Raw genomic sequence first — 26,068 nt, forward strand, 5'->3', positions numbered from 1 at the left:
GGTCTTACTGCCACCAACTTTAACCAAGAAAGAACTCAACTTGTTGCCTTTCCCTCCAGCTTGACTGGATACTGAGCCTGGTCTTGGTTACAAGAAAGAAGCCAATATTGTATCCCTGCACACCTCACCCACATCCACAGCCAAACAGAACACTGGACTCTGATAACAGTAGAACAGACGTTTGACAGCAAAGAGTAACCAGGGTCAGTAAGGACAACCTGTTGGGGAAAGGACTGATGTTCTATATCTTGCAACTGTGGGAGTTTTCTTGGGCATTAATCCTAGAGTTATACTTATTCACTCTATGGGCGTTGGCAGTGAGAAAGTGATACGACGGGGTTCTCCTTAGCTTCTGGGGAATAGCACCAGCAGCAGCCCATTGAAAATTCCACTCACAGGCCCAGCATTATGGGTCAATGGCTAAACCCTCACCTTGCAAGTTCTGGGTTCCCATGTGGGCATCACTTCATGTCTTGGATGCTCTGCTTCCCATTCAGCTCCCTGCTTATGGGCTTGGAAAGCAATAGAGGATGGCCCATAGTCTTCAGAACTTCAACCCACGTGGGAGACATGGAAGAAGCTCCTGGCTCCTGACTTCAGATTGAGTCAGTTCCCCATGTGGGGAGTAAACCAGCAGATGGAATAACTTTGCCTCTCCTTCGCTCCATAAATCTGGTCTGCCTTTTTAATAAAAATAAATAAATCTCTAACATAAAAAAAAACTGCATTAAAAAAAAAACCACCTTACCCTCATCCTAACAGACTGGAGATGGACAGCCATTTTTATCTTCCTGTGTCCAATCCCTAGGGTGACCAACACCAAACTCCCTGTGGATTGAGGATACATATCCTAGGAAAACAGCCAATCCCCTCAGAGTCACACTCTGATCTTTCAAACTGAAAAAGACTAGACTCCTGTGCCACCTATGGACACAACTGACATTAATTAAAGCAAAATCACTCACTCAGACACTACACATCTGGTCTTACCTTAGAACCAAAGCCAAAGCAACAATCTACGCATCCCATCTACACCATAAGGTTTTTTCCCAATACATCTGCTCTATGAACAAAAGATGGTTACCCCAGATGTGTAGACATCAACACAGACACACAGGAGACACGAAGAACCAAGATCGTGTGCGGCCCCCCAAAGCACCTAACACTTCTCCAGAATCACATCCTGAACTAAAGGAATCTATGAAATGCCAGAAACAGAACTCAGAATCCTCACCGTAAGGAAAGTCTATGCAATGCCAGAGTAGAGATAGATTTTTAAAATGAGGAAATCAATGAATGAGATGCATGCAAATATCACTTAGGAAATAGAACCCATAAAGAACAGAACAGATATGTAGAGATGAAATCTTCAATCATGAAATAAACAAAATTAAGGACTTTAAAGTAGAACAAATCAGTAGAAGGAAAAAAAATTCTGACCGAGGACAAAACTTATGAAATAAACCAATCAGGCAAAAAGAAAGTAAAAAGAACTTTTAAAAATAAAGACTACACAAAATGTGGGATACCATTAAATGTCAAAATATTTATATAATTGATATTTCTGAAGGAGAAAAGGAAAAAAGCATTGAGTACATGAAGTAATACTTTAGTTTCTCAAATATTAGAAGAGACACATACTGATACAAGAAGTCAAAAGGGTGCCAAAGGAGAAAAATCAAAACAAAACCTCATCAACTCAAATTACAGTCAAAATTTCAAACTTAAGGACACAGAAACTATTCTACAGATCTAATAAACCTTTGCAGTATTCTAGTCTCATGTGAAAGACAGAAAAAGACACAGAAAACAAGGTTTTGAGCTAATGAAAATGGGAAAATCTAATCTAAATGTTATTCTTTTACTTTGTAATAGGTCCAATAAAGCTCATAATTTACACTTCTTAGAATACGGTATTCACTTCCCTTTCTCCCTGCTGTCCTCCTGTTCTCTCCCTCTTCCCTGTCTCTCCCGTTCCTCCTTTTCACCTTCACTTTGGAGAAAATGTCCTTAATATGCATTGCAATCAAGAGGTTGGTGCTCTGGTAATAAAGAGTTCAAAAGATCCTAGGTATGCAATAAATATATAGGGAAAGGCAATGGAAAAATGAAAAGTTTACTCCTATAAAGTAAATTTCCAAGTAATCACCGGTAATCAAATCTATAGTAGTGCAATATTCTTAGTAATCAGTTTGACAAATGTATGAAACAGTTTGACAAAACTATATTTTTAAAAATACTACATACAGGGCCCGGCGCCGGTGGCGCAAGTGGTTAAGGTCCTCGCCTTGCACGCCCGGGATTCCATATGGGCGCCGGTTCTAATCCCAGCAGCCCCACTTCCCTTCCAGCTCCCTGCCTGTGGCCCGGGAAAGCAGTCGAGGATGGCCCAAGGCTTTGGGATCCTGCACCCACGTGGGAGACCCGGAAGAGGCTCCTGGCTTCGGACCATGCATAGCATGGGCCATTGCGGCTCACTTGGGGAGTGAATCATTGGACGGAAGATCTTCCTCTCTGTCTCTCCTCTCTGTATATCCATCTTTCCAATGAAAAAATAATAAAAATAAATCTTTAAAAAAAATACTACATACAACAAAACCTCTTTTTTTTGACTGTTTTTTGATCTCTTAAATGTTAGCTCTCACACACAATAAAGAACGTGTGGTATTTTTCTGTGTCTGGTCTATCTCACTCAGTATGTTGTTTTTTAGTTGCAACCATTCTGTTACAAATGGTACAATTTCATTCATTTGTATAGCGGAATAACATTCAATTATATCATAAGAGTACGTGTGTGTGTTATGTGTACATAAAATTTTATCCATCTGATGACAGACACTTTGGCTGATTCTATGTCTTATGTATTGTCAACAGATATGGCCCAGGTATTTTGAAGCGAAGCATTCCCATCTTTTGGGCCTCTACTAGAATGCATGGCAATATTTAGAGGTTTGTAAAAATTCTCCATACTGCTTGCCACAATGGCTGGACCAAATCTCATTACCACTGACAGTGGGCAGGTGCCTCCCTTTCTCTACATCCTCACTCATCTCCATTACGCTGTGTCTTTTGAATTCTTGCCAGAATTCTGACCAGAATGGGATGATACCTCCTTGTGGTTTTTACCGGCATTTCCCTACTTCATAGCTACAATCAACATAGACAAAAAGGGTTCATGAACTTTTTTTTTAAATTCACATACTTGGCCAAGGTAGTATACAGGGCAAGCAGTGATATGTGGTACTATATGCATAGTTTTTTTCCCCCCGAATTTTTTGTGTGCTTAAGAAACAGGCAATCCAGTTAGTAAAAAATATTACCACTGACTTTTCAGAAACAAAAAACAATGTAGCAAAAACAGCCGTGTTGCTTTTCTATATTTGAAAAAGTTGCACTCAGACCCAATTTCAATCATTTGTTAGTTAAGTAATTTAGAATACACATTGGGTTTCATCACTTCATCTCTAAAATGGGAACATTAATACAGAACCAAAGAGTTTAACATGGCAAAAATGTTGAGATTTTTCACAAGTATTGAGATACTGCATAAGCTATATGTGAGGATATGCATATATATACATGTTTATATGTACTTATGTTGATAAGATATATATATGTACATATACATGCATAAGCCTTTACATGGAAAAATTCAGTGTGGGAGAAAACTTAAAGATGCCCATTCAGTTGTAGGATTTTTGTTTCGTATGCTAGGGCTCTTCCTCATCACTGGAGAAGTTCCAGATCCCTGATTCCCAACCTTGGCAGTGGTGCTTCTGTTTGAAGATAGTTCTACTTCAGTGATCACATCCGAGATTTTTTCACCTTTCAAATGAGTAGAGAAATGCTGCATGTCATGTCAGAGGGTCTTTCCACAGTGCAAGGGGAGCAGACTGATCTGCTTCACGCACTGTGGAGGCTCTACAGCTAGCACAGTTTGCAGAGTAACAGTCTGAGCCTTATCCAACCCAAAACACAATAGCACAGCTTGACCACCTCCTTGGAGGCAATTACTGCTCAGGTATCAATGGGAAACCAGAGCTTCCATCAATCTCCTCATATTTAGGTGAATAAAGTCCTAAAAAGTTCATTCTCATGCTTGTAGCTTTGAAACAAGATATGTAATAGAAATAGCATTAATATTCTAGTCATGCAGAAGTCCTATTAAGGTTACTTAAATGAATTTAAAATGATCATTAACATACTGACTAACCTCTTTCCATCCCTTTTTAGATCAATCTCATTTTTCTTCACAGATTACATCATTTGGAAGTTACCTTTTTGTTAGCTGCATATTTAAAAAAAAAATCATCTCTGTCCCTACTTTGTTTTCTCCTTGCTGATCACCTAGTATAGTATCAAGACTAGGAGATGCTCAATGAGTGTTTGTAATGACGGAACAGAGAAGACAAACCCTGTTTCATTAGCAGGAAGTATTTCCCCCACAATATTATAAAGACTTCTGTTCATTAGGAAATCTTGTCCTGTAGTTACTACAAAAGAAATTTAAGCTACTCTGAAGCCTCAATGATCACTTAAATTCCTGTATTAAAGAATTTTTATGCATTAGCAACAAGCTAGTATTTCTTGGTCACTAAATTTGCCATTTAAACATTAAGTATGTCACTAAAGTAAAAATTAAGGATAAATTCACAGAAGTAAACTTTCAAATATTTGGCATGTTTTCACTGAGGTTCTTCTAATAAAATGTAGGACTTTGGCTCATAATCATGAAAAATATAAAAAGGGATCAATGAATATAGTCCGAGGTAGTAGAAGCAAATGAAGAAATGACAGATCATGGAACGACATGGGAAAATACAGAATCAGGAGAATAAAAAGACAGTGGGTGGCAGTTAGGTATTTTCATTCAACCATTTTCTGGGTACTAATCATTCACTGAAATGACTCACAAGAATTGGCATCATTTTTTTTCAGAAATAAATGTTTTCTGGCTGAAATGCATCTTGATCTCTCCTTTGTAGAGAACCTAATAGGATTGCTTTGTGAAAACTCACAGAGCAGTGTAGACTTCCCTTTCTTATTGGCAGCAGGGGGTTCTGTTGCCTACCAGATTTTTCCCCTAGGCTAAACCAGTCACCTGGAGATTAGTAGGATTTCTGGTGTGAGGAGAGGTGGAGATAAACTTAGATTTATCACTCTAACTCAGCATTTTACTAAAAATTATCAGGTAACACAATGACATCTGTGACATGTGTTGCTTCCCACAGGTTGTTGATTTAAACCACACCAGTTGCATGTCTATACAGAAGTAATGAGAAATGGAAAGGACTGATCCACAACTAAGTATGTCTGATTATGAAGACGCAGGAGAAATGCATGAAAAAAGCACATGGTATTCTAATTGTATGCTCCAGCATAAGCCAATAGTCGCAAGCAATAGGAAGATTTGATGAAGACATGAGAAAAAGAGGGGAGGAACAGAAAAGAAAGGAGTGGGAGAAAGAGATGAGCCTAAAACTTCTAGCACGGGGCATTAAATCTGCATCCAAAACTCAAAAGGTGGTAAAAAGAATCAGGATCCAACTTTGTGTTTGAGGTTCAGAAGCAGAGCTCAAGTCCTGAAGGGATATAGAAACTGGTGTGAACTGGATAGCAATCCATTCTCACAAATGACACAGAAAGAGAAACAGGAATTACACAATCTCAACCACCCTAGCCAGGAGTTGGCATGACATCTCTGAAGCATTGGGCCAGATCTAAAGTATTTTTGTCCAAGAGTGCGCTTGGTCTTGCAGATCAGGCATCAAGTAAAGGAAGTACAAGAGCATCATGTAGAAAGCCTGGCTTTAACACTGTGAATCCCCGATTCCCACCCTAGAGATGGTGATCGGTATATCTGAGTCTTGTGTCTGTGGGCCTTGGTCTGCCAATGGCCCTCTTGAATGTGAAAACCACTGCTTTAGACTCTGAAGTAGAAGAGACAATCACTTCTAGGAGAAGGATTAAAATCAACTTTGTCAATCATATTTCCCCAAGAAAGGCAAAAGCACACATTTATAAAAATTAAAGTAGATAAATGTTGTTAGCATCAAGATTAATGCTTTCCTTAAATGGCTCTATTTAATGCTGATGCCCGACCATGACATTAAACTGAAATGATTTCAGCATCCTTGCTAATTGAAAATCACATACATTTCTTCTTTAACCAACTCCTATATAGTCTCTGCTGTTTTGCATTGCACTTCCCACCAGCACTTAAAGTTCTTCCTCCATGCATTCCATGATTCATGTCTCCTGTGGAAACCCATTCCACTTCTTCACATGGAAAGTTAAGCCCGAGATCTTGCCTAATCCCCACCATTCCATATCTCCCAACAACCTATTTCACCAATTTTGGTTCATAACAGTGTACAAGCTGCCCACAAAAGCTAAAATAAAATTCACCCATATCACAGAGGAACATTCTAACTAGTATTTCCAAATCTACAACTTCTTTCTTCACATAGAAAATCATTTCTTATTTTATGGAGAACACCAGTTGAGGTGAAAATGTAGGAAAAGCATAATGCACCAAGATTTAAAAGTTTGGCATCAAAGTGTATGTCACTTTTACAATGGACAATTTGTGGATAGCTAAAATATGAACAGAGAACTTACAATACATATAAAAAAACAGTCACTTGTAAAAATCTAACTGAGCAGGCTCATAAAGAACAAAGCCAAAGAGATGAGCATTTTTTCTTTTGAAAAAAGAAAAGGTAGTAACTTGAGAATACAGGGGATTTATCATATGTAAAATGGTAACATAAAGCAACATCTTTATTGCAATTCAAACTATTTACTGTCAGTTTAAATAAGTTGCAACTGAAATATTGTCAAAAGCACTTAAAATTGAAAAGCTGAAGTCAAAACTAATAATTTTTCTAGTACAGAAGATAGGAAATTTTTAAGATTAAATTCAAATACCAAGGGTTCTAAACATCATATAATTGAAATGTATAACTGAGCCAAAGTTAGAGTTATGCAGTAAAGAGTAAGGAAATGGGCAAAAAAGGACCCATATTTGGAAAAGGCAAATTTAATTAAATAAAAGCCAGAAAGCCAGCAAGGCAGGAATGAGTGTTTGGCACAGTGGTTTCAATGCTATTTAGGATGACCTCATTCCATATCTAGAGTGGCTGGGTTGGAATCCTGGGTCTGCTTCCCATACAGAGTTGCTGACTCCTGACTTCAGCCTGGCCCAGTCTTGTTTGTTGCAAGCATTTAGGAACAGAACCAGAGGACAGAAGAGTGAGAGTAAGAATGAGATTAGACAGAAAGACAGAGAGTTATGTAATGTATATGTATTGGGGGCAAGGAGAAGGGAATCTTTAAAATTAAATTATTTCTTAAATTTTAGTAAATTTAAAATAATTTTTAAAAGAAAGGGTAGAGAAGAAAGTAGTGTTTCATTTGAGATGCACTCCAAAACAAGTAGGAAAAAAATTTAAAAAGCTAATGTACAATATCAAAATAAGTTTGCTCTGTAAGATGGCAACCAAGTAAACTAGGAGTTTGACATCATGGGCCCAGATTCATATTTGTCACACGAGAAAACAGTGTACTTCCTTCTCACTCCTGCAACTTCTAAAAATAGCCAGTAGTTTTTGTATCAGCTGAAGAGTCCAGTAAGTGATGCAGCAAACTCTGCTATGGCAGCCTCATAGTCCAAATCCTGTTTTGCTCACAAGTTAACAGGGTGACGCTGCAGAAGCAATCTGACCCAAATGGGCTTCCATTTCTTCCACTCGAAATCAGAGAGGGTTTTATTTACCTCTTTAGGACAGCTACTATATATTTTGAGAAGACTTAAGAGTCTCATTTATGACAGTGAGTCACAGTATTCAAAAGTAAGCTAATGCCCAAACCCCTCACCCACACATGCCCGCACCACGTATGTCAGAGCAAAGATGTCAGCATCCCTATCCTATTAAAGCACACAGAGGACAAATCAAAGATTCACAAGGTCATCAAAACCAAGTCATAATCTGTACCAAACCAGAAATGTCCTAACAGAGATGTGAAACAAGTAGTAAGTTACTAATGACAAGGAAACCATGTATCAGAAAAAAACCAACTCCAAAATATTAAAAGGGGAGGCAAAGTCACCATTGGGCTACTCCAGCTGAGAGAGAGAAACTTCATGTAGTGGAGAAGGCAGAGATGAAAAGATGTATCAACAGATTTAACGTTTGTAAAAAAGAATAAAAAAAAATCATCTAAGGGCAAAAGAAAGCAATACAAATTTCTACTCCATGTACCTGTATCTTCTATAGCTCATCAATAACCTAAAGATCCCTGTTATTGTGTTTATTCTGTACATGTACATTTCAGAGGCAATATTCATATTCACATGTCTCATTCCTTTCCATACTATATCTAATTATTTCAGGCAGAATACTTACAAATTCTTAAATGATATTGTGCCAATATTCCTAACCATTTTCATCTAACAAAAAAAATCCGTCAAAAAATACAGCTTTCTTTTGTAGACTTTGCCCGCTCAATATCTGTCAAGGTCCTGTCTTTCAAGGACCTGCAGGCAAGATCAGCTTGAAATCTTCAGGCCACAAGAATTAGCATAGCATGACTATAACATAACTGTGAAGCCATATTTGTGTCACGACCAAAAAAATCCATCACCCTCAATTTGCATTTTCAACATCTGAAATTTAAAGGAAAATCCATTTCCCACTAAAAGCGATCTAAATTGGAATGAAACTACACATTCCTCAATGCTAGTGAGTAGTAGTAGTTTAGCCAATTTTGACTATTGCTGTCACGTATGAGCCAGCCTTCCAAGGACATTTTCAAAGATCAGTAAACCAAGTAAAAATGACATCATAAGGATTCTAATAACTCCCAGAACTGCAAAGACTGTGAATCAGCATGCGAGAGGTAAGGAAATCATAATTTCCATCCTGCAATTCTGGGAAGGCAGCATGAAGTAGTGCAAAGAACGTGACTTGGAATCAGACTAGAGCAGATGAAAACCCTGCCTCTGCGGTTTGTTAACTCAGAACAAAAAGTGAACAAGATGAACTCTCAAAAGTATCAGTGAGCAGCACTGAGGCCCTAGATCTGCCAAAAACTACTATATAAATAATAAAAATATTTGAGTAGCATTTGGTTCTTACATACCAGCCTGCTCCAAGTATATCATGTAAATCAGCTTACTAAACTTTCCTAGCAACACTAGAAGAGGTACAAAATTATATTTACCTCCTTTTACATGCAAAAACAGTAGACCAAGTTCACACAGCCAGTAAACATTTTTGCTGGAATCCATGGCACTTAAAGAGCTCTGATTCATGGTATTTCAGAATTTCTGATACCAGGAAAATATTGTAAGGAATAAACCCTAAAGGTCATCTCCCGCTTCCTCTTCACTAGCACTTTCCCAGCCAAATGGTCCCATGACAGCATTACTCTCATTCTGACTCCAAATGTGTTAAGTTTTTGGACAAGATAAAACATCACTTTGACAGAGACCTTTAAAACAGAGAAAATGTTAATGAATGTCTTTTCACACTCATGTCCTTCCTGATTGTTTTGCAAGAACACACACTTCACAAGGGCAGAAGGAAAGGATGTTTTGAGCAATCCTTAGCAAATGACTGATGCTTACTAAAACAGTAAACCTTATTTTGCTATAATTCATCAGTAAATGAACTCTCCCAGAGCTCTCATTTCCATTTGATCTCTGACTGCTGCAGGAAATCTTTTTCCAACACCAATTCTCTGGTCTTGTAGCATTAGAACAACTGAAACACCCACAATTCCCTTGACAGAATTAAAATGTATTAAAATTGAAACAGTCATAACCTTGTTTCTACATAATATTTTATGGTAAGGCAGATGATACAAATTATCACCAATTCTCCCTTAATTGTCTACTCATTCTAATCCCCTACAACACTTCCTACACCCAAGCCACAGAACCAAGTGGAAACATTTCATTAGCAAACATGGTAGATGAACCTTTAAGCATATGCTTCAAACAATTCAACCAGAACAATTCCTAAGAAACTGCTGACTATCATGCCTTATAAAAACATCAATACATTTTTACAATTGCATTTATTTTTAAAATAAGCTTTTCAGATGATGACTAGAAAAGTTTACATTTTTCAGACAACTAAATTTAGATCATTTTGGTATGCAAAAGGCATTATGTACAAATGTAAATTCGGCAGTAGAAGTCTGCAATAGAAAGAGACATTGTGCCTAACCATCTTTCTTTCCATGGTGTTTTCCAAAAATGTCAAGGTCTTCTTTAAAGTACTGTACTGCATTATAACAGAGCATTCAAATGAAGCAAACTGATACAAAGAAGCAGACTACACTCAATACACCTAACTTAGATTTTCTCTTTCATCATTAACAATAATTATTTCTAAGCCAGGAGAGTCAAAAATGGCAAAACAATGGCATCTTGAAATGGTTCCCCAGGGAAAACAAATTCAAAACAGAGATCTTTCCAAGCCTACTGTCGGATTCTAGCTAGGTTCTCTCCTCATTCCATGTTACTCCCCAAACTCCAACTTCGACCCAAAGACCCAATACATGATCAAACTATCTAGAAGCATTTAGATGAGACACAGATGGTAATTTTGGATGAAGAACTGTTACTGTAGTGTTTTCTAACTTAAGAGTTGAGTATCTTTTTGATGACAGATGAAAACAAGCAGTGTATAAGTCAACAAGTAAATAAACACAAACTTCCAGTCTCCACCACAACCTTGTAATATGTCAAGAAGATTAAAGAAATGTGAATTCACATACCTCCATACATTGGTATTCTAACCACATTCCCCATGGGTGATCAGCCCACTCTCTCACCAAAAAACAAAAAGCAATTCTTTTTCTATGTTAGTGTTTTCTGGCCAATGAACTAACCAAATTTTTCATGCTCAAAATTATTGTGTAAGAGAATTTTTGTTATAAGCAACATTCTCCTTGAGTATGAATACTATGGCAGTTATTTTGCGCTTAGGGAGTTAAGAACACAATTCAAAGGAGAACAGCTACCTCTCAGACACCAGTTCATGGATTCACACAAATGTAGTCAAAAAGTGTCAGGCATTTCAGTCTATATTCCAAACATTTCAACTTTACAAGATGGTATCTTAAATCTTGAGAATGGCCCATCACTCCCTAGAAGAGGAGAAAATTCATACCTAATGTCTGTAAAGAATAAGTTACGATGTAAAGAAATCTAAACCCTCTTACATGATGACTTTTTAAATTTTAAGCTCACAACTTAAAACTATCCTCTCTAATACCAGGCAGCACACTGCCCATCGCCATTCCACTCACTACATCTCACAGTAATTCCTGAAGGACAACTAAGCTATGCTGAGCCAACAGTGTCCCTTGTTAGTCTAGGCCAAAACCAGAATCAAGGTTTTCTCTGTGGTAGTTCTCCACACTTAGGGACTCTCAAAGTGGCAGATCTAAAGAAAGAAATTATTAAGGGTCAATGAAATATTTCAAAACTTGTAAGTAAACAGCAACTTTCCAAATATAAGATTCTGATAGTTCTCTGCAGGTGGAACATTATTCAGATCTTGAAAATCACAATGTATATGAGAAATAGAGTTCTGATAAGAGTCCTTTAAGATACCGTCATAAAACTTTAAACAGCTATTGGGTAATGTCCAACCCTCTTCCCTCCATTCTCTTCTCTTCTGTAGTAATGGTTGACTTGGGTAGTATGTGCTCAAACTCAGGGAAATGTATCTCTGGTCTTTTATTTCACTATCCATCACTGTCCTGGATCCTGTTACACACAAATCATGCACTCTGAAATGTCTATCATCAAGACAGCTCCTCTCATATTTTGTGCTTACAAAATTATCTAGAATTAAAATATGGCCAATTGGAAGATGGCATTCCAGCTTGAGTGTGAAGTGGCTACATCTGGGAAGTGGCTCACAGATGGAGGTTACCTGAAACTGCTTGTAAGAGAAATTCTAGTAATGCAGGGAAATGGAAATACTCTCTCCTTCCCTCTTTCTATAACTCTTTCCTTTCACGTAAATATTTTTTATTTTAATTCACCCAATGAATACATTCTTTCCTCCCTTTGTTCAAAATTATTATTATAAAGTATTATGCGTCATTGTTTTAACATGTTGTCTTTGAATATTAGGCATCAGAAACAAAAAATTAAATATTTATAGGCTTTTTTAAATTAAAAAAAATAATAATAAAGGAAAAGAAAGGCAGCGGATTTCAAGTTTCCCCTATTTTCTCTCCCCTAGTTCTGAGGGAGAGGCGATTTCTATTTTCTGTATCCAGTCAGTCATGGTAACCTATTGTTCCGCTGCCACCACCAGCAAAATGACCCCATGAATTCCTCTAAGTCATAAACAAAGGAAAAAAGATCCCAAAAAGAACGGGAAGAAATATTTTTCACTAAAACTTTCTGTGAGAAATTATGGCAGAAAAAAGAATCCTACCATGATATCTATTTGACATGAAGTACAATTTAGCAATCACATAGCAAAAACCTCGGATAGTACTACAGTACAGCTCTGCCATGGTACCTCTAGGCCACATGATCCCACACTGTCTATAAGCCGGGCTTATTAACACTTAGAAATATCACAGATAACTCCCCATCATAGACAGAGGTATTTTTGAAATATGCACTCCCTCAATGTGGAGCAGGGCACAGGACCTCAGTAGATGATCTGCCTTACCATACAGCAATAGAAGGGATCACAGAGTTGTAGACATCTTGTGAGTTAATTTGAGCCAAACCAAATATCTCTTGGAAATAAAATCATCAGAGGCCAGAAACTTCACACAATTTCAGGTAAGGGTAATGATCAGAGAATTATGAACTACACTAAGCTAACACTACCAAAATATGAATATTTGATAAAGTTTCCCATGAATGTATTTTTGTTAATGTTTTCCAATCTCCAAATAAATGGCATGCATGTAATTTCTACTCAAACATCCACATATTAAAATTACATAATTCAAAGGTAAGGTCTTATCTTGCTATATCCTCCACACCTTTCTTTAATACAAAGTGAAATACACCTTTACTTTCCCATGCTCCCCTTTTACTTTCTCAACCAAATAAATGTATAGGTAATATACCGAGTATATTAGCAGTACACTGGAGTATTCCTGAGACATCTTCAATTTCCTCTTTGTTGGCATGATCTGTATAGGAGCATCTGTTAGAGATATTGTGGAAATTCTTTTCTGCATCCCTGTAACTAAAAAGAAAACAAAATTAGCATATGGAGAAGTTTTTAAAGCATCTGCACACACACACGCCTCTACACACGCAAAAGCACATGCTGTCTATGCTGCCTGCGTAATTGCATTTTAAAATAACCGAAGCTTTAACACACACACACACGTCATTCTGGCATAACCCACCACTCACATCAGCACTCACAGTGTGGACCTGGAACTGGAGGCAATCATTAATAACAAAGCTGTGTGTGGAGAAAATAGATGGCAGACATAAATATATCAGGGCTTTGTACAGCTAATATATCCATATGTCTGAGCACTTCACCACGGCTGCTAATCTGATTCTGTAAGGAATTTACTTAGAGAAAGAAAAATTAACAGTGCTAATTTGGTGCACTGGCACTCAACTGTGTTGAAAGTAAACACAAGCTCCAACACAGTCGAGAAGAGAGCAGTATGGTGAATGGAAAACAGAAAGCAAATACACAAAGCACTTGGAGCCTGGCTGAATTTGAGTCCTGCTATCACCATTTTCTATGTTGAGACCTTGGACAAATAATCCCAGTAAGTCTGCCATATAACCTTCCTCTTCGATATATTGAAAATAGCTCTTCGTGTACTTGTGAAGACTAAATGACACAACTATAAAGTCAGATATTGACTAAGATTGTTCTCGTTATTCTGAATGAGAAGTAAAACATCAAAGCTGAGGACAATGGGAACCAAATACCCCCACATTCCAAAAGAGCAGCCAAGAAGACAGGAACTCTTCAGGACTTAAAAGGTGAGGATAGTCACTGTCGTCCTACCACCACCTAACAGAAAAAAAGGAGCCCAAGAATGCAGCTGGCTTAGGAGGAGCATGCTGCTCTATTTTTCCCCTGCCCTCCAAGAAAAGGAGAGGAGACCTCTCCTTGCAACGTCAGTGAGAGAGGGGTTAGGGGCTGGTAACAATGTAGGTTGAATATCCCAGTCTTCAGAGAGCATGTGCAGAACAGGTAGATTCCTTGATCACACTTTAATCTCATGCTCATGTCTGACTAAGCAGAGCAAGAGCAGTCTAAAGAAAGTTGACAAGAAAAAAGAAAGCAATTTTGGAAGCAACCTCTAGGCACACCACTTAGCAAGGCAAATATTTCAGTTTTTTAAGAGCTGGGAGAAGCCATGAAGAGAGGCAGATTTGAGCTGTCCAGCCATCCAGCTGTGTTATCAATCAAGAATGCTAGCTAGACTGTTAGCAAGACTGTGTGGTACAATACTCAGGGCCAAGAACTGAAGCAACGCCTTATTAAGGGCATCAAGTCAAGAGACAATTATAACCACCACCAGTGAATTCAAAAAGGTTTCTGCCAATTTCCATTCCTTTCCTGTCCAAGATAGCACAACATAAAAAGCAAGAGTCAGGTAGGGTAGAATGCCCACAGAAGAGTAAACTTTAGAAGAATGAAAACCTGTATCTCACCTGTCCCGTATTGCCTTCCAAGCTCCTTGGGCAATGCTATGACCCAGGCAGAAAATCATGTGAACATCAGGTTGGATACGAGATGGAAGATGTGCATTGTTCTGGCATGGACTTCACAGACCAACTACCTAAAAATGTACAATCCATCCCAATATGTCCCAGGTGCTATCAAAATGGATTTCTGCTGGCATACGTAAAGAAACTCTATAGAAAACAAAACACTCACACTATTACATCTCCCTGAGATTAAACTCTAAGAAGCAAGCCAGACAAACCTTTTGGAATGTGGGGATCACTCAAGGGCAAACAGAAGAGGAAGCATGGACATTAAAAACAGTTATTTTTAAACCATACTCCATGACTTTTAACAGAATGACCTTGGAGAAAACATGTGTCTCTCTTCCTCAAGACCTTCACCCATAAAATGAACCTAACACAATTATTTCATGAAAAATATGGTTAGGATTAAAGAAAATGAATACAAATGTGTATCTAACACACTGTCTCAAAGACAGTAAGGAATCAACAGATGCTCGCTCTTGTCATTTAGCCTTCATATAAAAAGATAGCTACTGTATATAAGTACAGGGGAAAGCTACATCGCTCTTTAAATAGAATAATTCACAGTCACGACATCTGATCATAAAGCAGAAATGACATCCTAGAAATGCGTGTCCCAGAATAATCAGAGCTCACCTATTAATTTCACTTCTAACATTCCATTGAAATTATTCTGGTTTAATCTCTAATTGCCCAAAGGAAAAGAGAACAGAGGATTGCCTGAGTAAAACAAACATAGAGACCACAGCAATAATTAAAGTATGAGAATTTAATTTTGAACGAATACAGGAAACAGTATCCCGGACTCACAAGAGGTTGTCAGCAGTTCTACCTATGATATTAACAAACATGCTTATCCCAGCAAAAAAAAAAAAGTATAAAATGAATAGTGTGATTTTGAATATTTCTTCAACAGTTTATAATATATATAATAAAAAAACACTAAAGCTGAGAAAGATCACCATGTGCCTTCCATGATAGTTCACTAAATAAATTTGTTTACATTTGCATTATAATCCACTTGTGTGAGTCACAGTGGCAGGGGTCATGGGCTAGACACTCTAAAGACAGACATCACAGACAGGAACAGACATTTGGCACAGTGGCTTAAACTATCCACCCAAATACCCCTATCAGAGTTCCTGCTTCCAATCCAACTTCAACCTGATGTGCACTCTGGGAGGTAGCAGTTGATGGCTCAAATGTTTAGATCACTGCCACCCATGTGGGAGATCTGGATAGCATTCCATGAACCTGGACCAGCTGTAACTTCTGTGGGCATTTGGGCAGTAAGTCAGAATAAGGACAACCTCTCAGACCTCTCCCTCTTACTTCCTCTAATAAAGTAAAAAGAAATTTTAAAATAAACTTTGACAAAAGAAAAAGAAATCTGCACAACAAAAAAAATCTAGCTGGTACATAAACTAGGCATGTCTAGTCTATGATGCTGCTAAAAAAAATTCTAAGTTTTGAATGCCTAAAAAGGATAAAGGAAGAACAGGAAACAATGGGACAATCAGCAAAAACTGAAATGGCAGAATCTCATAGTGGTGGTGACAAGTCAACTACAGCTTAACACATCATCGATGCTCATTTAATCTTACCCTAACCCTGTTCTTATTCTCTTTTAAAATTTATTTTATTCTTTTATGATACAATTCCATAAGCTCTGGGATTTCCCTTACCCATCCCCATCTCCTTCCTTTACTTATACCCCCAATATTATTACAATAGTGTAGTTCTTTTTAAAAAAAAAAAAATTTATTGGAAAGGCGGATATACAGAGAGGAGAGACAGAGAGGAAGATCTTCCATCCAATGATTCACTCCCCAAGCAGCCGCAACGGCCGATGCTATGCCAATCCGAAGCCAGGAGCCTCTTCCGGGTCTCCCACGTGGGTGCAGGGTCCCAAAGCTTTGGGCTGTCCTCGACTGCCTTCCAGAGCCACAGGCAGGGAGCTGGAAGGGAAGTGGGGCCACCGGGATTAGAACCGGCGCCCCTATGGGATACCGGGCATGCAAGGCAAGGACCTTAACCACTGCGCCACTGTGCCGGGCCCATAATAGTATAGTTCTTCATAAACAGTCACTGGTCCAACATTCTGCTATTTAAGTGTATCCTGGCATTGTAGGTATGGACAATGGCTGAGAGTCCAGCACCCTATGATCAAAATATATTCAACAGTTTTATCTTTGATTTGGAAGTAGAGATGCATACTGCATTGTATCTTCATATCTGGATATGATAGTGATATCCATTTTAAAGATAGAAAATGGATACTCAAGGATTCTAAGTAATCTGCCCAATGCTATTCTAGCAGCAGAACCTTATTCAATCATTCTTCTTCCATCTCTCCAAAATATTAGCAACTCTTGAGTATTGAGTACTCATAAGGATACATAAGAGTAACAATATACATTAAAAAGGACTTAAGAACTAAAACAGTAATATTAAAAGAAATAGAGCACAATGAGAAAAAAAAAGTCTGGGTTTGGAGATACAGGTGGGATATGGGTTACTTTCGACTGAGTGATCACAGAAGACTTTCTAGAGGAATGACATTTGCACAGAAGTCAAATGTACATAAAGAATAAGCTGTGCCAGCATCCGGGGACAGAGCATCTTGAGATAATGGAACAGTATGTGTAAGGACCTGTAAGCTAAGCTTGGTGGAACTGATAAAACCAACTGAAGGTCAGAGAACTGAAAAAAAAAGTGTAGTAATGGAAGATGATGAAATGAAAGAGGCAAGCAGAGGACAGGTCACAGAAAGTAATATTTCATTTACTCAACTTTACAGTTTGAAGCATGAGTTTCAAAGCTGGACTAGCAGTATTAGCATTCCCTGGGAACTTATTAGGACTGCAATTGTTCAGTCAGCCTGGAACTAAATCAGAAACCCTAAGAGTAGGGGCCAGCAATCTGTGTGTGAACCACCTTGAACATTGATGCTGGTATAGAATAACATTTAAGAAGCAGTGGTTTCAAACAAGAAAGCAGCATGCTCTAATTTTTGATTGCTGTGCTGTGATGAAAATAAAGTCCTAGGAAACAGCAGAGGCCAGAAAACTAGATCAGAATCTCTTAAAGATAGCTGATGAATGACAACAGTAAGATGAAGGGTAGATTTATCACATTACATGAATAAGTTATTTTAACATTCATTTTCCCAACTTGAATGATTCCTGTGAATAAATGAAAAAGTGGATGGAATCAAATAAACGTTTTACAATAACAGTGCCCTTGGTACAGAGAAGCTACGTTACTCTAACGAGAGGCTCTCTGGCAACCGCTCCCACTCAGTCCTCCCATCTGTGACCCTTGGAGCAGCTGCTCTGGGCGTTCAAATCTATGTCTTGGAAGATGAAAAAAAAAAGCCTCAGTTTCTATGGGCAACCAGTACAATAATTCAAGGAGCAGAATTACACAGTCCTTCCTGGAATTCTGACAAGTGCAGCAGATCTAAGGGCAAAATTTGAAAGGAGAGGAAAGAGACAATGGAGAGGTCAGTGATTAGAGCCTTAATTAAGAAATTGCAGGATGCTTTCCTTCACAAGTGGAAGCTGGAAGAGTCTATCTAAAAGTAGAATAATGATTACTGGAAGTATAGAGAGGAGGGGACAGCAGGAGAATAGATACAAAGTATCAGAGGCAGATAGCAGGAAGATTTGTTTTTTAATAAACTTACTCTTGAGTTCCATTTTACTATTCTTTCTAAAACATTTATTTGAAAGGTAGAGCTACAGAGACAGAATGTGGGAGTGAAAGAGACACAGTCTTCCATTCGCTGGCTCACTTCCCGGATGGCCACAACAGGCCAGGAGCGTCATTGTATCTCCCACTTGGGGGCAGAGGCCCAAGAAGTTGGGCCATCCTTCATTGCTATCCCAGGCACATTACCAGGCAGTTGGAGAAGCACAACAGTCAGAACCCAAAGCAGCGTCCATATGGGATAGTGCAGGCTAAGACTCAACCTGTTGAAACACAGGCTGATGCTAAGAGAAGGCACCTGGGCAATTACGCGGTGCAATCAGGTGACTACACTTCAAATTATATAAAGAACTAGAAGACAAGGAGCTCAATAGCTTCAAATGTCAATGACAAGGAGATGAAAATGCTAATTATATGATTTCATCAGTACACACTGTGTATATATATGTATATGGAACTATCACATGTACAATTGCACTCTCATTTAAAAGAAAATTTAAAAGAGAAGGATTAATTCACATTAGCCACCTGTCCTGATTCACGGTCTCAGCTTAACAGCCAAATTACTTTCACACAAGCCTTAGGAAAGCCCGACGGTTCACCTCCACAAGCACAAATGAGGCATGTTAGTACTTGCCCAAGTGTATGGAATGCCTTTAACTGTTATAAACAGATTCCTTTACACATAAAGGAAAAGCCTTGAATGTGTTACCTTAACAAGAGTAGCACATAGGTGTGAATACATTTTAGTCCAAGTGTTAGTAACCTTGATGCTCTCATTCTTCAGTTTTGTAAAGAGAAAAATAAAAGTCAAGAAAGGCACAAAAACAAATTGTGGAGCCAGGCAGGACAGCCAAATGGAGAGGGGATAACGTAGATAATCAAGAACGGCTCACCGGACAAAATCACTGCCATGGGCCTTTTGCATTTCCATCAGCTTGAGGATCAAAAACACGCAGTGAGTAAGTTACTTGGAATCTTAGCAGTCAGAGAGCACTCAAGCAAAAAAAGCCTAGCCCAGCTATTAGGATCAGGAACACACTTCACACCAGAATGAAATTCTGCTTTTGTTACACTCTGAAATAAACAAAACCTGGAAAAGGCAACAAACAGCCACCGGCTATGTGTACCTCAAGAGGTGATGAAACCAGAGAAAAAACCTGCTAATGACAACAGAATGTTCTGCTGAATACAGATTACTTTCCTACCTCTATCAAATTTTAAGAGCTGCACTCCAAAGTGCCTTGAACCTACAGCTTAGTTTGCAAATGAGTCTATATCATCAGTCATTACTGACTTCAAAACAGAAAGCACATTCCTAACTCCTAAGTTTGGTAAAGTTTGATGAAGATTAGTAACGATGATCAACATATGCAATGCACATGTACAGTGAATAATTCTAAGTATATTAACTAAGTTAATGCAATCTTTATACTTTAAAAGTAGCAAATTCAATGAGAGTGAGTAGTTTTTATTTTAAGTGGGTGAGGGAAGATTAATATTCCTTATCTCCATTAGGATAAAACATTTGAAATCACTAACAGCCTCAAACTAAAAGTCATTTTAGGAACTTAAATAGTACTCCTTGCTTACATGACACTGTTAAGGGTTAACATAACAAGTTTCAAAGCAATCTCCTTTGAAATGACAACACAACCATTACACACTTGTATATGACATTACTGCACTAGATATTGAGGTAATTTTCTCAATTAAATTTTCTTCCCTTCTGTTTCTATAAACATAATTGTATTACATCCTAACAAAAAATATATTCTTGATGCACATGACAAGGACGATTAGCTATGTCAAATTATTCATGGTAGCATTTCAGAACAACAGAGTTGAATCTTGACTCTTCAGAAGTTCTTAAGTCTCACAAAAAAAAAAATCACTTAGCATATAGTGAATATTAGCAAGGAAAAATAGAAGCTTTCTTTGTTCCTAACGGCAGTGATTTCAGTGGAAAAGCTATGTTGCATAAGAATGCAAACAGGCTTTGGTACAAGGGTTCTTCAAAATATTCACGAAAAATTTAAAAACTTTAAAGTTTGCAATTTTTAGTAATTCTCATATTTCCCCATTTTTTGCCAAAGCAAATCAAAAGCATACGTTAAACTCATCTCAAACTTTATAAAATATTTTCATTGAATTATCTCATTTAATCATGACACCTAACAATCACTGTGTTTACAAGAAAGATTCAGGTGCTTCTAAAAGCTCTAAGTACTAGTGAGGCCTCAGATTCCTTTTTTTTTGTTTTTTGGATCTAAAGGCTTCTTACTTTAAACCTTACCACAACCCACTCAGAAATGAAGGATAATGAAGTAATATGTAAAACATGACTCCAACTAAATCACCACCTCCCATTAAAACGCATCAAGTTAGGAGTGATTTTGACAAAGCTCTACTGAAGGAATCCAAAATCTTATTCAAACTCTCTCAGTTGATACAAAGTTACCAGATAAGCAATACAAATTTTAAGATTCAATGTTGGAATGAAAGGATAAAAACACAGGAGCACAGAAAACCTAAAAACAACAGTAAAAAGCAACTCTATTAAAAAAAAAAAAAAACCAATTACCTATAAACAGAAGAAAGTCCCCCCTAGGGATCCCATCAGTCTACTCAGACTATGAAATAAGATTACCACCAGGGAATAAGATGACCTGGGTAACATAAAACTACATATCTAACTATATTTGAACGATTACCTACAGTTTCCCCCCAAGTCACACTTAACATTGATTTTAACTTACCCAAGCACTTGATGCTCATAGTATTTCAAGGTCCTCTTGAGTGTCTGCTGGATTATCTGAGGCTACAAAGAAACAATAAATATATGTTAGCAATATCACATTAAGCATGTAGGCAGATATACAGCTTCTCAAACAATACTAACCGCTTTTTCCAAACGCCATGTGTTTTCCTGCACAGGAATTAACATGAGGCACTGAGCAACTGCCCAAAATGCCCTAGTTTCAGGAAAGAATTTCCTTACCACACTTTTTTCTCCAATTATTTTGTAACAGTTCTTAAGGGCAGCAAAATACTCATGAGCTATCTATAGTAAGTCCAGGCCTTGGGAGGAATGGGAGCGTGGATACTACAGAAACCTGAGCCCACGGGGTCTCCTTTCCAGTGCACGTGGGCTGCACGAGGACAGGACCAAGTGAAGCCAAGGGGCACAGCTTCGTATTTTCTCTTACATTTGAACAAATCAAGGGTAGTTCAAGGGTAGTCTCAGCCAGCAGTAATAAACAGACGTGAACTTGTAACAAATTTCTTTAAATAATCCTTCATCTCTCACTTAGTTCTGTACATGAAAGGACTAATAGGAAGATGAAAGTAAGATGGGAAACAGGTGGTCAAGAGAACCAACCATCACTTCAAATATCACCCAGCCTGACTTCCTCAATGTCGCGAGAGATTTCAAGCAAGAATTCTTTCTGAGGCCTCCAAAAGGGGACAAAGCATATTGGAGGGTTAGGGGTAGGGTCTGCTGATAATTTATAAGCAGCTCATGTCTAGATTTGATAACCCTCTCCTTTGCATGACAGCTCAAGATCACAATTTTAGGATTCATTTACTTCAAAGCAGTTATATATAGACAGAGAGAGAGAAAGGAGATAGAGAGAGGTATTCTATCTGCTAGTTCACTCCCCAATGGCTAAAACAGCCAGACCTGGGCGCATTCAAAGTCAGGAGCTTCTTTCGGGACACTCTTATAGCTGCAGGAGCCCAGGAACTTGGGACAGCCTCTGCTTACCCAGGCAGAGAGCTGGATGGGAACTGCAGCACTGTTATGGAAATCTGTAGCCACAGCACATTCTGGCGGTTTTACCTGCTCAGCTACACCACCTTCCCCATGATCAAGTTTCTTACTCCCAGATCAAGAAATTATTGTTTGGCTTATTGAAGCAACAGAGCTTGAATCTAACATTTCAGATTAAGAAAGCCATGTGTATGCCATAAAGATCCCAGAACATAGATTTTCAGGTGTTGTGATAACAAGAATCAAATTCTCAATGCCACGAGTAAATTTTTATAATAAACACCTATAGTCAATCAAGCAAACAAGCAATCAAAGGGTTACTGAAAAATTCTTCACAAAGACGAACTTTAGGAAAATAACCATACACTTCAAGAGTAGAGGCAGCATAGTGACTTTGCAATCTCATGTGCTACTAATTACGCAAAGCTAGGGTCTCTAAAAAGGCAAACTGCACAGAACCAGTCGCAAAGAAGCAGTGACTAAATATCAGATTCAAATCACTGATCCTTCCATATGGCTGTCTTCTAAATAACAAAGGAAATCCCATAAGACAATTTCAAATGTTACTCAGACCCACTCCATGTTCATTCCCATGCAGGTCAGAAGTAACAATTTTCCTGCTCACCTCTAATACAAACCTTGGTGATTTTAGAGTTAGAAAAAAAAAAATGAGTTTAAACTACCTCAGAGGTGTCCACTGCGATCCACTCACCACAGCTTTGTGGAAGAATCCTTCTATGGTACAAATCTAAGGCCTCGGACAGAGTCTTCAAATTAACCAAGCCAACACACAACTTAAAGCAGACACTATCTCCACACAGAGGCCCTCCTTTCAGCAGCTGTCTTTCATTTACACCAGCTTAAAAAGATGAACGTGATCTCAGACTGGCACAGATGTTCCTACTCATCACAGAACCAAAGCAGAGTCAATGAGCTGCACCCAGTAAGGGGAAGCAACTCCTGAACTAAGAAACCATGAAGCAGCTGAGAAATCTACAAGAGAATGGACACACAGCAGTGCTGGCACACACACACACACACACACCACCACCACCACCACCACCCCCCCACACACACACACACCCCATCACCACCACCACCACCACCCCCCCACACACACACACACCCCATCACCACCACCACCACCCTCCCCCATGCTTTCCAGCCTAAGGGACAGGCGGGGTACACCACCTCGTTGTCACTAGCTCTATACTCCCGGGATCTGGCACTCTTGCACTGGTGTGGCAATTTCTGAGCTAAAATAACTTTCCCTTTGGCAACATGCCCCCAAAGCAGTGAATAGCCACAGAGGGACTATCCTCCCAATAACCTCTGGTCACAAAACACGGGCGAGAAAGCAGCACCCGAAGTGCACAGGGCCAGTTGAAACCAGAAAGAACTCATTCGTACAAAAGGACATTTTTTTCCTACACCAGGAATTCCCAGTCGTTAAAAACCACATGTTTGTGAAAGAAATTAAGCCTTTAAAAAAGTTTTACTTATTTCTCATGTGAAGCATTTACTTCCACTCCTAGCCGGAATTAAACATGTAGAGTTTCCAAACATACTAAAAGGAAATGTTCTCTGGACACAACCGGCAAACTTCAAGTCGGTAAAGCACCTGCGCATGCCCTCTTGCTAGTCACCAATGCATGCATTGCAGTGGTCTACAGCCCAAGCGTAGGAGTGTACCCTACAGAATTTCTCCTGGAAGCCAAGAACGATGTCTACTCTGCCCTGACCCCCTCAGAATACTCTGTTCAGACTTCTTCAGAATTTATCCAGTGGCCTCAACCTCACATACTTACAGCAGACCTCTTCACATAATCGTGGCTTCTCTCTGACTCGGATAAAAAGCACCAAAAACGCACACACACCAACACCTTCGAAAGGAGCGACTTCTGCCTTGAAGGAGAGATGGTCTGTTTCTTCAACAAGGCTTTATCAAGGGCCCACGTACACAAGTGATTCAAATCAATGCCAATTAGTGGAAAGGACAAGGTTTCTGAAGATACACAGACATTATGTTACTGTTACTAAAAAGCACCATCTGACTTTCAGTAGACCAACATCTTAGCCTCCTGTGTATATCTAGCATCGCTTTTACAAAGTTCAGAAAGATTATTTAGAAAAGAGGATTTGAGCCCAGCACAATAGCCTAGCAGCCAAAGTCCTCACCTTGCACACACCGGGATCCCATATGGGCTCCGGTCCTAATGCCGGCAGCCCCACTTCCCATCCTTGGGACCCTGCACTGGCATGGGAAACCTGGAAGAGGCTCTGAGCTCCTGGCTTCGGATCGGTGCAGCTCCAGCTGTTGTGGCCACTTGGAGAGTGAATCAACAGACAGGAGATCTTCCTCTCTGTCTCTCGTTCTCTCTGTATATTTGACTTTCCAATAAAAATAAAATAAATATTTTTTTAAAAAGAGGATTTAAGGTCAAACTGAGTCCAAAATCATACTCTGTGACTCACAAGCTTGATGAGTTTGAATGACCTAAACATCCTGAAATAAGATCCCTTAGATGGACCTTATTTTAATGGGAATTAATTGAAATAATTAAAACTTAGTTTTTAGTGCTTAGGTACATGAAAAATGACAGTTATGGCTTTGCCAAGATGAAAAAAAAACCACGATTGCTTCCCATAATCTATTGAAGGAGCAAAAGACTTTGTTCAGGAAACCCATCTTACAGGTAAAAGACACACGAAGATCCCATTACCAAAATGAGTCAATAGGCTGGTTCCAATTCACCTATACAAGGAGTAGGGCGGAAGAAGAAAATGGGTGGTGGTGGTGGTGGTGTGTGTGTGTGTGTGTGTGTGTGTGTGTGTGTAGGGGGGAGAGAGAAGATGAGGTATAAAGAAGTTAACTAATTATTACATGATTATGCAGCCAATAAGTACATATGTCAGTGCATGCTGGCACTTCAAACCCTGTCTTTTCAGGAGATGTCCTTGAGGGTCCCTCCCACTTTTCAAATCCTATGGTACCATATTCTTACTTGATACACATAGGTTCCGTCATTAATAAAGTCAGCCACAGTAATTTAAAAACAAACTTTAGAGGACAAGTGTTCGCCACGGTGGTTGGTGGTGCTTAGAATACCCTCATCCCATACTCCACCTATAAATCTACTTTCCTGAGAGAGTGCATTGGGAAGCAATGGTGATGGCTCCCCCACCAACCACCTGGGAGACCTGGTTTGAATTCTGGGCTCCCGCTTTAATCTGGCCTAATCCCAGGTGTTGCAAGCATTTGGAATATTAACCAAAAGATGAAAGTTTTCATTTTCTTTCTCTTCTCTGGCATTCAAATAATAAAAAATTAAAATCGACTGGGAAAGAAGTTTAAATACCACTGTCTGGGGTTCATCATCAGTTCAGCTAGCCTCACTTGGTTCTAATGTGTAATCAGGGAAGAAATCTTTGATCTAAGATCAAAGCATGATCAATAATATCAACATTATCTGAAGAAGTCAACATTAACACATTTTTTATTGAAGTACCAATAAGTTCTACTGACATGCTCACTTATAACTGTTAAATTAAAAAAAAAATTAGCTATCACTAACACTTAAACAGGAGTTGTTAAGAGAAATAATAATACAGTGTGAGGCCTAGGTTTGTTTAAGACTTGTGACTCAACCTGCAAGCACGTAAGTCAGCACACAGGTTTGTTCTGTGTACATCAGAGTGCTAGGATCTGATTCACACATCTAGCCCCTGCTCTAGCTTTCCACCAGTGCAAATCCCAGAAGGCAGCAGTGATAGCTCAAATAATTGGATTCCTGTCACTCAGGAGGGAGACTCAGATTACATTTTTATTCTGCCTG

General features: G+C 38.7%; 1 protein-coding gene across 1 annotated transcript in view; it reads right to left on the reverse strand.

The window, feature by feature from the left end:
* Positions 1-26,068, reverse strand: part of GUCY1A2 (guanylate cyclase 1 soluble subunit alpha 2) — a 267,586-nt gene that overhangs the window by 214,233 nt on the left and 27,285 nt on the right. Inside the window, exons 2-3 of the mRNA XM_040976881.1 lie at positions 21,217-21,278; positions 13,120-13,241 (exon numbers count right to left, since the gene is read on the reverse strand). Of these exons, the coding sequence (XP_040832815.1) occupies positions 13,120-13,241; positions 21,217-21,278 (184 nt within the window). The remainder of the gene's footprint in view (positions 1-13,119; positions 13,242-21,216; positions 21,279-26,068) is intronic.

This window comes from Ochotona curzoniae, unplaced genomic scaffold (genome assembly GCF_017591425.1).
Source record: "Ochotona curzoniae isolate NIBS_2020 unplaced genomic scaffold, NIBS_Ocur_1.0 contig_2723, whole genome shotgun sequence".
Classification (NCBI taxonomy): domain Eukaryota; kingdom Metazoa; phylum Chordata; class Mammalia; order Lagomorpha; family Ochotonidae; genus Ochotona; species Ochotona curzoniae.